Here is a 14852-nt window from a genome sequence, read left to right on the forward strand (position 1 = left end):
TGCTGACTCAACTTCAACATGACATCAACCAGAACCCCTAGATCCCTTTCCATGGGGCTGGTCTTCTTCCTCTTGTACCCCTGTCTGTACATATATTCTGGGTCACTCTGATTCAAGTGCAGAATCCAGCTATAGGATTTCCACCCTTGGCAGCTGTTCTAAGGGATGCTTGGCAGGTGTATGAGGCCAGTTCTTCCACAGTGGGAGAGGACCTGATCTCAATTAGGTTATTAGACATCATTATTAGACATCAGAGAAACTTAAAGGGGAAAGTATTTAGAATGGCCCAGTCATAGTTAAGGCTTTAATCTGAAAAATCATCTTATAAAGTGACAGAGAATTAAATTAAGAAGCCCAGATTTGTAGGAAGCCAGGCATCATTGGCTCAGAAACTGTGGCACAGGTTGTTAAAAGAGTTGAAGCCTTCGTCATTATGAAGAGCCTTGTGAGTATTCTAAAGGCTAGAAACCAGTTATTAAAGGAACACAAAACATGTTCTTATAGCCTAAAATAATGTGACTTGGAATGGAAATTTGACTGATTCACGATTCTCAATTTTGCTGAATTCACCATCACCAGCACTTTTAAAATGAAGAACACCTTTAAGTTTCCCCTAAAAATACACTGTACTTTGGGGTAGAAGTAATACAAGACAGCTCTAAGAACATATTTTTTTTCAAAAAAAAAAAAAAAAAAAAAAAGGGAACAGATGGTTATAGCAACTCTGCCTGGCCTCGTACATCATGAATTTTAAGCAAAACTAGCAATGTGTCAGGCATATGCAATGGAGGTATGTGTCTATATGCTAGTAGCATACATCCTTGTGTTGTTTCACTGAAGGACACAGTCAACATGTCCTGTAATGAGCTATATCTACAGAGCAATAACCTAGCATGAGATCAGATCATCTTCACAAAATTTTGGCAGAAGATCAAATCCACACCTTCTATCTGCTTCATTAACAAATACCTTTCTTTAGTTTATTTAACCTCTATTCGTAGTGACAGAACTTTAAGAACTTTTGAGTGGACTAACGTGACAATATGATCTCTTGTAGAAAGGTCAGGCAGACAGTCTGGGATAGCTAAGTGCTCTATTTATCCAACTTACATCTACAAATTTTGCAGACTGCTTTTTTGCCACCATATCACTTGATGCTGTGGCAAATTTGATCTGCACATCTGCAGGCTCAGAGGTGAATGCTGTGGCATTCCAGTGCCACACCTCTTCGTTTCCGGAATCTGATGAGCTCATGTGTCATTAATACAAAAAGAACGGCTCTTACAAAGGCCAGGAGACAAAAGTTCATTAAGTCCCAACACATTAAAGACAGAAGGTAAAATCATTCCTAAACTAAGTCCTGAAGGAGAATTCTAAAGGAAGGTGTAACAAGATTGTTGTTGGCTCATTTTCTTATATCCATCTTCAATGTGAAGAATTCTAAGCATGACAAAGATATAATTCTAGGTCATCTCTATATTGCTTTTCTCATGTTGCACTGAGTAGTTATCCCACGTCTTCCCATGTCTAACACCTCACTTGAGAACTTAACTTGGATTCCCACACACTTATTTTGAAGGAATTAACCAATTTTTCTTTTGTCATCAGTAGAGTTAAAAGAAAACACACAGTCATGGCCTACCAAACCAACAGATCATTGCTTCCTTTTTAACCTGCTGTCAGTTATGTTCTATCTACATCTTAAACACATCTCAGATATGTTTAATATTAATTCCATGTTTTCAGACAACTACTGAATTTTTAAAGGGACTCTCCTTTCTCCATTATAAAAGCACAGAAAATTTTGTTAGATAAGGTTGAGCAACTTGGTAAGTTATTACAATGAAATGACCAAGCCAGTAGATCACTGGAGAGCAGTGGATATTATCTACCTGGACTTCAGTAAGGCCTTTGACACTGTCTCCCGTAAGATCCTCATAAATTCATATATGTGCTGGATGGAAGACAGTGAGATGGACTGAAGGCTGAAAGGGGATCTTATCAATGCTTATAAATATCGAAAGAGTGAGTGTCAAGCAGATGGGGCGAGGCTTTTTACAGAAGTGTCCAGTGATAGGACAAGAGAAAACAGGCACAAACCAGAACAGAGACCAACCCGAGGAAAAGCTTTACTTTGAGGGTTACAGAGCATTGGAACAAGCTGCTCAGGGAGGCTGTGGAGATTCCTTCTCTGGAGATATTCAAAATCTGCCTGGACACTTACCTGTGCTGGACTCAATGAGCTTGAGAGGTCTCTCCTAGCCTCCATGATTATCTGATTCTGTGAATTTTAAAAGAAATCTATAACACTCATTTAAGAAACTGCCAGCCCTTATTAAGAAGCCCTGATTGGAAAGCATATGGAAGGTGAGCTGGTACAGCAGATCTGCTTGCAGACTGTCATAAAATACAAGAGGGTGTTCAAAAATATGTAAAATGCTCATAAATCAACCAATAACTGAAAGCAGTCATTAAACAAACAACAACAACAAAAATAAAAAAGAATGGAAATTGATTTTCAGGAATAAAAACAAGCTGGTAGAAACAAAATTCCACTAGTGGTTTAAAATCCTGAGCTAGTAATGCTTCTCTTCAGATGACGATCTACAGTCTTCATTGATATAGTTTTATTCATCTTGGCATTTGAGTTTCATATAGTGCATGTGTTTCAATAAATTGACCTGTCACTTTATTATTAAACAGTGCAGAAATTTTATGCCCGAACAAGCCAGTGTATTGATGACTCCAACCACTGCTAGCCCTACTTTTCTCTTCTGGTTCTATCTCCAAATGGAACACAACATTCTATTACTCAGTACTAAAGAGAAGCCACAAGAAAGAGAGCTACTGCTTACATATGATGGAAATGTGAACTCTCAGTGTCCTCTTAAGTCTTTGGAGTGCATGTATTCTGAATTAGCGATTAAACCTCAAACCATTAATTTACCAGAAACTGAAAAATAATGAGGTAAACCTAATTGCTGCTTTATTTAACCTAATCAAATCCTTCAAAAGTCTCTTTCTTGTCTCTGACCTAGCTGAGTTGTATTTTCACCCGAGTTGTCTTTTCATCTTGTTTATAAACCATCCACAAGAAAACTGTTAGGTATGGCTAAAACACTAATTGTGTCACAGAGAAAAAAAGCATACTTTCATGAGGGGAGCTGCAGGCTGTTCTACTTAATCCAGAAAAATGATAGGCAAAGTTGATATAGATAACGGACATTCACAACACTCCTTCAAGTTTCTTTACAATAAAATACATCAAACAGTTGATTCCAGAAGGACTCCTTGGTTTAAGCACACTGTGGCTCCTACTAATTGCTCACACAGAGAAACAGTTACTGCATTTGCATGCACTACCTCTGAGTTAAAAAGCCCTGGATATGTATGAAAAATCACACCAAGGTACCTGCAGTGGCTGCCTGCACATCAATTGAGCTGCATCAGAAGTTATTACTGAAGATACAGAATTAAGTAAATCTGACTCTGGGACCTCCACTGCATGGAGTCATCACAGGTATGACAGCCTTGGTGTCACAGGCTACCTGAGAACCAGAGAATCCAGGCATTTGAAAAGGAAAACTGTCTTCCAGTTCTGTCTTTCAAGCTAACATGGAGATCAGTAGACAGACATTCTGTAACATCAAATTTGTGCCATGTGTCATTCTAACAATAGCAAAGATGTTACACAAACTGTAGTATTTTAGAAGAGGAGGAATGTGACAGAGTGCTGGAGTGTTTGTCTCTGCCTGCAGAGCTAACAGGCTCATAAATTATAATGCACAGTTCACCTCCTTTGGGATAATCCTTCACAAAAAAAACCCCAATAAAACAAAACCAAACAAAACCACAAATAAATAAATAAAAAATAAAAGCCTTTGAGTTCTTAGTCAAACCTTTTGGAAAAGCTAGGGGGACACTGTAAACTTTCAAGTTGGTGAAGTTTTATATACTGCATGATTTCTGTTTGCTTTCCATGGCTTTGCCAGAGGAAACACCATAGATTTAGTCATCTGCTGGACAAGAGAGCCATAAAAGCACAAGCCAAATGACTGCATATTTTCCTTTAATGGCTAAGAATACTGAAGCTACAATAACTGACTTAGTCAAAGGTAGCATATCCTTTCCAGTCTGTCTGCGGTATTACAGCATAAGACAGACTGCTTATCATAAACTCACTGGTAAGCACCCAGGAATGTTTACACCATGTTATGAAGCATGACACAGATAAGCAAGTTAACTACAAACAGGTCATCTGTAGTGCAGACCCATATGGTTTTACAACTTCAGGTCCAGAAGCTGTACATTGCAGTTTCACCATGCTTCATTTCAGCTAACGATCCCCACCTTTTAGGATAAAGTTCCTTGATTGGATAAGCTAAGAAATCTCTGTGTAAAAATTCAGCCATACTATCAATTGTTTGGTGGTCTGTTTTAGGCCTCATTCTGCAAAACACTGAACACCTTCTTATTAGTACCACTGAAAATTAATAGTTCTGATGCAGTGCTAAAAACATGCAGAATTTGGCAGACCTGGACCTTTGTTTGCACTGCTGTTCTCTGAACCCTAAGAAAAGTTTTGGCTTTTTCATTATGAATCCTTCCAATACAATAAAATGATTTGAGCTTCTAGTCTACCTTTTCTGGAATGCAAGTAGTAAAACAAAGTAAAAAGCTTCCTTCAGCTGAACAGAAGATATTGAACATATATTTCTATATATTTTTTTTAATTAAGCAAATATTATTTCATAGATGGTGGATAGGTCAATATTTTTGTCATTCTCCACAATTTCACGATTTTACTGAGATTTGGAAAAATATGCCTGTCCCAGCTTGGGACCAACTAGCAAACTTAACATTGCCTTTCTCCATATAAATACGTATATTCAGACCAGATAAATGTAAATTTTTCCAGCTCCTTCTTTCTGCATTTTAACGTAACACTTAGCTAATGTGAAATGAAAAATGACTGTGAAGGGACAAATGAAACTTTAGCTTTCAGAACAACTCAGGGATAGAACTATACAAAGAGGAACACCATTTCTACTTAAAAAAAACCCAACAAAACAGCAACATAAACAGGTCAGAGTGATTCACTGAAGAGAATTCTGCTTTTGTGGATTTTACCTTTCTTTGCTCTGCTACATGCAAGGTGGAGACGCTACACAGATTTTCATGTGAATACTCCCATCATTCGGCAAATTCAGTAAACAGTATTGCAAAAGATTACATGGCCTTAAGCAAGGGGAAAAAAAAAAAACAACAACTTCCATAAAGTCACAAAGAAACATCCTCCAAACAAACTAATTATGAAAGCAGTGCTAAGCAATATGATCCAGAGAATGCAAAAGGAGAAGAGGCTGTAGGAGACAACCCTTTTTTCAACCCTTCTGATACTGCCATTTGGATCTTCAAACAAACTTGAAACCAAGGCACCCGTAAGTGAACTTGTCACCAGTAGATGACAGAAAGCCAAGAATATGATAAATACAAAGCAGAAACTTTACAAAAAGCAAATGAATGCTGTAGGAACTCAGGGAGAATGCTTTTTTCTCCTTCACTTTGATTTGCCTTTAATCTTCCAATTCCTCCCGACTTTTAATAAATTACTAACCAGCAGTTTAGACAGGCTCATTGTGATACAGCCATACATCAAACTTAATAGGAAAATCAAAGTTTGCTTCAGTGCAGAAGGCACTGAGAGAGATAAACAACAGATTGTACAGGAACAAAAAGGTACTTCAGTAACATACTCTTTTTCACAGTGAAATGGTTTTATAAAATATTTTAATATCATTCTTGTCCAGAAGATTTACAATATTGCTTGAGAACTCATGCAAACATAATTTATTTAAAGTAAGATATTGCTAGTAATTAAAATTTATAGTGCAATGTAAAATTAAATGCTTTGGTTTTCTATGGTGCCTTTCATCTGTGAATTTCAAAGCAGTTTAGAGCATTAGTATACATCAAATGGATTTCAAGTTGATTACAGATTAGGAAATTTCTTCAGACTGAAACCGAGGCAAAGAGGGTAATGATCTAGTTTTTAAAACCAGCTGAATGTTTCTGGATGCTTGTTCTGAGATGTGCTAAATTTGATCTGTTTTTCAGGGGACGATTTTTCAGCACTTAGCATAAACAGGTCCCTTAAAGATGACTGTCAAATTGGTCTAAATTCATTACTTCTGCAAATGCAGACCCACACAGCCAATCCATTTGAGTCAAGCCACAAAATTAAATGCAGTGTTTCTGAATCCCTTAACAGAACAGGTGTGGGGCTATATTCAGGTTACCTGCCACAAAATCTGAAATATTAAAGTTATCTATGTTTCACTGAGCCACATGTTCCTCACAGCTACCTTCAATCCTTTGAGAGGAGTACTGGCTATTTTCAGAGCTCCTCTTTGACTACATTTTTGCACTGTTTCTATAAAAAGCCACAGAATGTACCTAAACCCATTCTAGGACCTGGTCACATTCTGAATACAAGTCACTTGATCATGAGGCAATTTGTAATATTCTTTAAAAAGACTTGAAGCAAGTTATTCTCCATGTGGCAGGATTAATAGTGCTTTGTTTCCTTCAGATCTGTCTGATGGCCCTACATTGCCATACCACAGTAACTCCAGTTTCATATACACATCTCTGCCACTGCTTCCCACACTTTGGAGTATCTCCACTTTCTATCTTCTGCCTTCCCTGAGCATTCACAGTTCTCCCTCACATCTACCAGACAAGATGGTATCACTGGTTCGTGGCCTGCACTCTTGGTGGACCTCAGCTCACTGGAGCAAGCTGGCCCAACCAAGGGGCAAGACAGAACAGGCAACTGCTGAGCTCTTCAACTTTACCCAATCATAAGTTTTTCAAAGCTTTTAGGAATTTAGTATCTGTGGGACACTTACCTTCCAAACTGATTAGGAAACTGTCTGATGGATTGGCAGCACAATTGCACAAGGCAAAGGAAATTAGGTTAAAAAAACTAAGCTCTCTAAGTACGAAAAGATAGTTGAAGTTGAGGCATTCTTGATAAAACAACATCCTGCCTCTTCAGGAACACTTAAGATGGACAGTGATGGCCATATTTTTTTTTTCATTTACACAGAATAAATAGATGGGAAAGTCAGAGTTTGTCTGCAGGTATACCCACACAGCAGGCAAAAGGAACCTGTTCTACCCATGCGACTAACTTGCAGGTAAAAGCTATTGAGGCTGCATACATTTGCTCAGCTCAGTGCTGCAGTAAGCACAGTTGGCTTAAGGGAAAGCAAGTACCTGTCTAAATGAAAAGTGGGTGAAACAGGCTTTCATCTGCCTGTAGAATGCCATGTAAACATACACAGAAGTCCTCTGTCTGTTCAGCAGCAAGGATTAGAATATGGGAGAAGCAGAAAAAAGGCTGACTATAGCAACTGAAACTCCTGTTCTAAAAGCAGTTCTAAATAAAAATTAAGTTAATGTTAGGACACCTGTCATGGTTTTATGATTTTCGTTACTGGTATTCCACATCATAACATCATGTAGTGCACTGGGAGTTAAAGAGTTAATGCTCCAGTTCCATGGATCACTGATAGTTCCTGGTATGCCTGTCTCGGAAGAGAAGTACATACCCCAGAGGACTATGCATTTCTGTTTACCATTCAGAGGGAAAGATAAAACTGTTTGCATATCATGAGATATCCACTCTTTTCCCTTTCTGCTCATCTGCAATCTGTGCTCCCTAGCTGTCTTGCCTTCAGCATTAGAGTAGGTACTTCAGTTTTTGGACACTCTCTCAGTTTATTGATTTATTAGCTATAATTCCAATTATATTGTATGATACTGTGTTATTTTGCATTCCGATATCTCATTTAGTAAATTAACTCTCCTCCTCAGATTAGTGCCACTGTCTTGTTTTTAGGCCCATCTCCCTACCCTTTCCCCTTTTCCCCTTTTCCCTTTCCTGGGGTGTGGGTCTGTGGGTTCCCCACCCCATTCATCACAGAACTGGTCTGAACCAGCCCAAAAACCATTGACAGACACCACAGCAAGGAATCAGTCAACAGTTTCTGAGGACCTAAATCACTGGATCTGACTGTAATGCCATCATTATGTTGTTCAGTAGGATTCTGCACAAAAACATTTTCAGCCAAAAATCTTCAACTTTCTAAACAATTTCTGCTAAATAAATGTATTAAACTTCATCTAAAGAAAACAAAACAAAACATCAAAACACAACAGGTCTTTTCTGCAGTGGATATGGGATACCAGGTATGATTAGCAAGCTGTAAATACCTCCAAGGCAACTGTGACATTGAGGTATTGCTCTCTGGCTATATCACAGCAATGTCCACAAACGCCTAATTGTTAAAAAAACATGCTGTCATTAATTTTCTATGAAAACACAGTTTCAAGTTAGCATCCATCAGATCTCTGAATGAATGTCTGTAAATAATATTATCTGTTCAGGCCATCTTCTGTCCCAGGCTTCCTTTCACATTTCTGTCTGTGGTTCTAAATTTAATGAATTAAAAATCCAAAAGTAGAAGATGCCAGTTATATAAAAGAGCAAGCAAGTGATCTGGTGGCTGAGTGGGTTGCAGGTGCCCATGCTGTGACTACAGTTCTGTGTCTTGAAGAAGTGTGCATTACATTATCTTACTGGACTACCCTGAAGACAGGAGTGCTGTGAAGGAAAACTCCAGCTCACTCAGAAGACATGAAAATAGAGATTGGATTTCTGCCTGACAGCAGTTTGTGAACAGTTTTTTGTGAAATGAAAATACTATGATACTTTTGTTATCACTGTCAGATTAAGTACTCATAGCAGGGAGAGGAAGTTCTCAAGAAAACACTGAATTGTTTTATTCTAAGAAATAGAACAGATATGATTTTATGATGACAGGCAAATATTAAACATCTGAAACTGGCAGTCACAAGAACAAGTGTAACAGTCCTCAGGTATGGTAAAAATGATACAGAAATAACTACATATATGGAGAGAATATATACATACTTTCCTGTGTTTCTTAGCTGGACCAGAGCAGGGAGAAACTATAGAAAATTGTAGATAAAACGAAGGCCTAAAGAAAACCACAGTGCATCACAGCATAGTTAGACAACATATTCTGTTACAACGCAAAGTGAGTGAGATGCACTTAATAGACACTAGCCATTTTCTAGATCTGCTGAAAATGCACTATGAAGACAACTGGGAGAGTAACCACTGGCTCACAGCAGTATTTGAGATTCTACAAATTCTGAAACTAGATATTTTGTTTCCAGAATTTAGAAACATATTTACTCCACCTGTGGGTATTTTTTTATTTTTATTTTTTTGCTCTAGATGGATTTATCCATCCAACCATTAATTAATTAATTAGTTTTTGTTGAAAAGGGTAACTCAATATTCAGTCAAATCTTCATTTTCCAAATCAGTGATGGAAACACTCCCCCATCCTCTTTTAAAAGGACTATATGCACAATTTGCACTATCTCAAAGAGAAATATCCTCCCACTTTCTTTTCCATCTACTGAACTTAAACTTTAGAAGCACTGGTGCTCACAAAAACTGAAATCTGAAATCTTAAGCTTCTGAAGGAGTTATTAAGTTTATGCCCCTAGAAGTCGCGCTTTCCCTTCTAGGGACGGTGATCTATTTTCAGAGTTTTCAGTTTTCCAGAGAACTGACACTAAATGTCAACATCTGGGTATCCTGCATGCCAGTGTTTCATTGCTATGAGGAACTGAAAGCCAGCCCAAAATCTCTTAAAAAGGTCTTTTAGTAAGGAGGAAAGTGAGAAGCTAATTTTACAAGCTTTTGGAAACCATTTATTAGCAGGGAAGAACTCAGCAATATGCCAATTAACTGCACCGAACATTACACCTCTACCTTCATTGGAGGTTGTGATAAAAAAGTTTTGTATTTCTCACTACTCTGTCTCTCAATCTATTGACCAAAAATCTGAGAGGAATTCTTCAGTGAATCATCCTACCTCAATTACCCAAAACATCCGATCAATTGTTGACCAATTGTGAAGATGAGAATATTCATTCTGGGCTAAACCACATCCTTTTTTTTTCACTAGAATAAAATATTTAATCTGAAATCATATTTTAACCACTTCTTTGGTAAACTACCTTTAGTAGGGTTGCAAACAGCATTTTAGAAGAGGTTCATAAATATTCAGGAAAAGAAGTAGGCATGTTACACAGATCTGACAAAATGGCTCATTGCTGGCATGGATTGAAAGCAATTCTTCTATGAACTTCAAGTACAACCTATAGCAAACAAATAAAAATGTGTATCATGAAACTTCGTAGGTCTAAAAATATTTAACTGTTCTTTCAGATGCAGGAGGATTTAAAATAATTTTCCTGAAGTTTGAAAATATTCAGCATGCACATCTGTTAACTGCAGGAAAAATTCTTATTCAATGGAAGCTTGCAGGAAAGGTGTTAAGTCTCAGTTTCTCCATAAATGAGAAATATTTTCCAGTCATTATGTCTCTTTTTTCACGTGGCATACATACAACTACTCTGCACTTTGATGTGCTCATTTTGGACTCTGAATGCTGTTGAGTAAGGCATGAAATAAGCCATTAAAAGAGGAAGAACTGTAACTTTTAGACCAGAGGGAAAAAAAAGCAGTGTATTTTTCAGTTCTGCCAAAACTTCACATCTTTGAATTTTGTCACATGTTCTATCTCAAGCTTAGCACTGTTCATTTAAAAAGAGAAAATATTAAATAATTTTGAGGGAATTTTTCTACTATGCCATGTCTTTAAAGATCTTGCAGAATTTACAGAAAAAAAACCAAAAACAACACATGTCAAGGGAAGATGCCATACAAATGACAAGCCTCACAGCATCAAAAGGCAAACAGTTCAACAAATCTGCAAATCTAAAACAAGCGTGGTTGTGATTGTCATTAATCTTCAAGTTCTTAAAAAGACAATCAATCATCTATGAACTTGAGACTCTCAAAGTCAATTCATCCAGTTATTTCCATAACAGGTTCAAGGAGTATTACTGAGGACTTAACGGATTGCTTATCTTTCCCTTGGGTTCTGCAATCTTACCTACTTACACTACTTTATGTGTAAGCCTCTTTGTTCATAGCATTTAATTCATTCTACAGCCCAATGGACTTCATCTCTCTTTCCTTAAGAAAAAAAACAACTACAACAAACTATAAATACCTTAAGTCCAAACAATATTCTCTATACAAGTAGCCTCTATTTACACACGTAGTTGGAGGAATATGGTCCTAAGTATTTAACTGATACTGATATCTAATTTAAGTAGTAACTGCTATAAAAATACATATAAGGTATCTTTCTACTTTTTAATATGTCCAGATTACCTACCTTCAGAATCTGCCTCTTCCATGATAAAATCTCTTAATGAGCAGAAGAACAAAATGGGAGTAGAGAACAAATATATACTTTTTGCAGTGGGATGTATCACTTCTGTTAAAAAACTGAAGCTGAACTTTTTTTCACAGAGACACTATTTACAACAGATAAGAGACAGGACTTATTTCAGATGGGGTAATATGGTATCACCAACTCTGGAGAAACAGGCCTGAGTGCAGTTTGTTCACAGTATGGGCAGAATGATCTTTGGTTTGCACTTCCCTAAGATATTCTATGTCCTGGAATCAAAATGCATCCTCACAAATACAGCCTCTGAAATCAGAAGTTTATTCATGCTGCCTGTTAAGCTGAACAAAGGGCAGACTGTACTTTCTTTTTTTAAACTGTGAAGCCACTACGTAATGTTTAATTAGTAGGGTTGCAGAGGGAGACCGACAAGATTTTAGAACTATGCCACTCTCTTTCTGTTAATGACAGCAGAGAAATAGTCCTAGTGCAAGGATCATTGTTATCATAATGCCCCACTGCTGGAAGTGGCAGTAGAAAAAAAAATAATTCAGAAACCATTACTAGAAACTTATCTTTTATTCCATTGCAAACCTAGTAGAGGTGATGCTTCTTTTTGTTTTTCTTGACTTCCTGCCCACTAAAAACCAAACCAAACAGAACTGTCTGGAAGAATGGAGGGACATGTCCTATTGGAAATCTAAAAGGGCCTGAATGGCCTTCCATTAAAAAAAAAAAAAAAAAGAATTTCTAAGAGGAGTCGGTGAGATTGGACAGAGAAAGCAAAACATCATAAGAACTGACCCATGTTTCAGTACTTCTTTGAAACAATGAAATGCCAGAAGTGACCAAGCACAGGGCTGACAGCCCATGCTTCAATGAACCACACCTAAAACAACCAAAGGGAAAGCAACTACCAAAGGCAGAGAGATCTGAAGGCAGATAGAAAAATAAAAATATCACAATATGCATTCAGAATTTTTGATAAAGAACTGATTTGTTTGTTTGCACACATACAAGGTACAGTGCCTACTCTGTTGGCCATGCCATACATTGGCAAAAACTCCAGCAGGGAGAAAAGGTGTACTCCTTCCTCTGGGTCTTTTTAAAGGCTTGTAGTAGGTACAGAGCAGCCACAAGGCTCTTGGAGAGCACGTATAGCTTCCAAGCACCAAGCTGCTTGATGTACTAAAAGACCACACAAGATATTCTTAACAAAGGATCCAGGAGAACCCTTACTCCCATCCTTTTCAACTTCATGAAGAAGAACAAAAACATCAAGTCCCAAGTAATACAACTAGAATATCTGAATAATATTATCCCTTCACAATTCCTTTTTCTATGCTTACTATTGTATTTACACTTACACTTTCTCTTTCTTCTCCCAGTCTACCTCTCACTTCTTCCCAACAGCAGCAGTGATACTTGTATGCAGTCTAGTCTAAACTGACAGCTTTTATGTTTTTGCATTTCTGTTTCTGAATTGCTCTAAAATGATTGTTCAGTGCTGCACAAAATGTCCTTACCATTCCAGGTGATTTTCAACAAAGGCAGACATGGGGCTGATCTGAACAGTGTAAGTGTCATTGGCTGAATACTCGAACAGACCGTAGTAGGGATTGAAGAGCTCCTGAGACAAAAGGAAAAAGAATTCTCGAGAGGGGCCACTGTAGTCCAGTCTGAAAAGGAAAAATTAAAAACACAAAAAATGAGACATTCACATTTGAGTAGATTTCCTTGTTTTTGCATACACTGGCTGCTAATAACTATCTCAATGAAGTGCTTCTAACATGATGAAGTTCCTCTCCCAGAACTTGATTCTAGAGCCTAGAGAGCAGAGGGGAAAGACTCTTTTCCCGCTTTTTAGCGAGTGGGTTTAAACTGCCTATGAGCATCTGAGTTCTCAGACAGCCCAGACAAAAGCAAAAATTTATCCTACTCCCCCACTCCCAAAGATACAATCAATCTCGCTACAATTTCTTATATGACCTAAAGGTCAATACTGAGGAAGCCCTAGTCTCAGACAAACTCTTTTAAGATGGAACGGTGATTCATCAGTTATTTCATCCAAGTTCTTCCAGATTTCTTATAGTTTCAAACATAGGTGGCACACCTTAAGTTGTGCTTTGCTATTGCATGATTTTGCTCTATAGAGTGAGCATTTTTTTTCAATTTAAATTTTAAATCAGCTTCCAGTTATCTCAAACTGAAAACAAACAAACAAAAAGCCATCATGAATGAACTAATCTCAATCGTGATGGATTTATTAAGGTGAGCATTGAAAACTGCAGCTGGATCAGAATGTTTTGTACTATGTTTCAAGTTATGGAAGCATCATCACAAGAGTTTGAATGACTGGTTTGTGCAACAATAAAGATGACATTGGGCAAGCAGGTCCAACCTTCTCTGCTTTACATTTGGAGGCTCACTACTGTTCCCCTTCAGCAGCTTTAGGTCTGAGATCATGTGAGTAAGATTAAACATACAAAAGCAAAAGAGGATAGTAATAACCCCACTTGAACTATTAGTGCTAACCACATAACAGATCTGGTTCAATGGATGCTGTACTGGGCAATCCTGCTGATGGCTGAAGTAAAGAACTGTGAACAACACCTGCTTATAATTATAAACCTCCAGAAAAGACCCTGCATTTCTGGGCAATACATTAACTCATCATAAAGCTTCATATTTCATTTTCAATGTCATTTTAAATTTGAAAAATGCTGAAAGCTCTGATCACACAGCATCATGTGTCCATAAAGCATCAGCTATTCAGTAGGGAATGGCCAAATCTGGGAGTCCCTCTAAGAGAACTCATACAAGAATCAAACATCAGAAAGTCAGGAAGAATGTATCTTCTGATGTAAATGAATCAGTAAAAAACGAATGCATTTGCGAATCAGATCGGTTTATAATTTCTCCTGAGGATACTTTGCCACACACAATAGAAGTTAATACAGATATGGGGAAAATAACACAACTTTGGCCAGTGTAAGCATACTGGAATGCTATTCCAGAAATGCAAAATGAGGTACTTTGCATGTTTATGCTTTACTTGCAAGTCAGTGACAAAATCAGCAGTAAAAGATTACCTCTATTTGATATATTGATTCCACGGAATATACTGAGTTAAAAAACTCCTTACACTGACCTAGCTGAGTTACTCTCTTTAAGATTCATTACTTTTATTTTCCAATGGACCTAATACAGTTCTGAACAAACTCAGTTCTTCAGAAGCTCTCCACTTGACATGCTATCGCAGAGCTGACAGTTTCAGTGGTTGCTGGATACTGAGAACCCAGAGCTTTACTGCTCTGGTACTTTTGTAATAGAAAACCTATTTTTTGTTTGCTTGTTTTTTATTTTATTTGTTTTTAATAAATGAAACCTTACATACAAAGCTATTAAAAATATTATTTCAAGCCTTTGTTACAAGGAACACTGGAAACATGCACAGTAGTTTCTCCATTAAGATTAAGCTCC

At 37.4% G+C, this 14852-nt stretch overlaps 1 protein-coding gene across 4 annotated transcripts in view; it reads right to left on the reverse strand.

The window, feature by feature from the left end:
- HECW1 (HECT, C2 and WW domain containing E3 ubiquitin protein ligase 1) overlaps positions 1-14852 on the reverse strand; it is a 266177-nt gene that overhangs the window by 23796 nt on the left and 227529 nt on the right. For 3 of the 4 annotated variants that reach the window (XM_065752992.1, XM_065752991.1, XM_065752993.1), the window contains exon 22: positions 12896-13048. The exons of the other annotated variant lie outside the window; for it this stretch is intronic. In XM_065752992.1, coding sequence (XP_065609064.1) covers positions 12896-13048 — 153 coding nt within the window. The remainder of the gene's footprint in view (positions 1-12895; positions 13049-14852) is intronic. 4 annotated transcript variants of the gene reach the window in all.

This window comes from Cyrtonyx montezumae, unplaced genomic scaffold (genome assembly GCF_038088225.1).
Source record: "Cyrtonyx montezumae isolate F1298 unplaced genomic scaffold, pur_monq_1.0 scaffold_8, whole genome shotgun sequence".
NCBI lineage: Eukaryota > Metazoa > Chordata > Aves > Galliformes > Odontophoridae > Cyrtonyx > Cyrtonyx montezumae.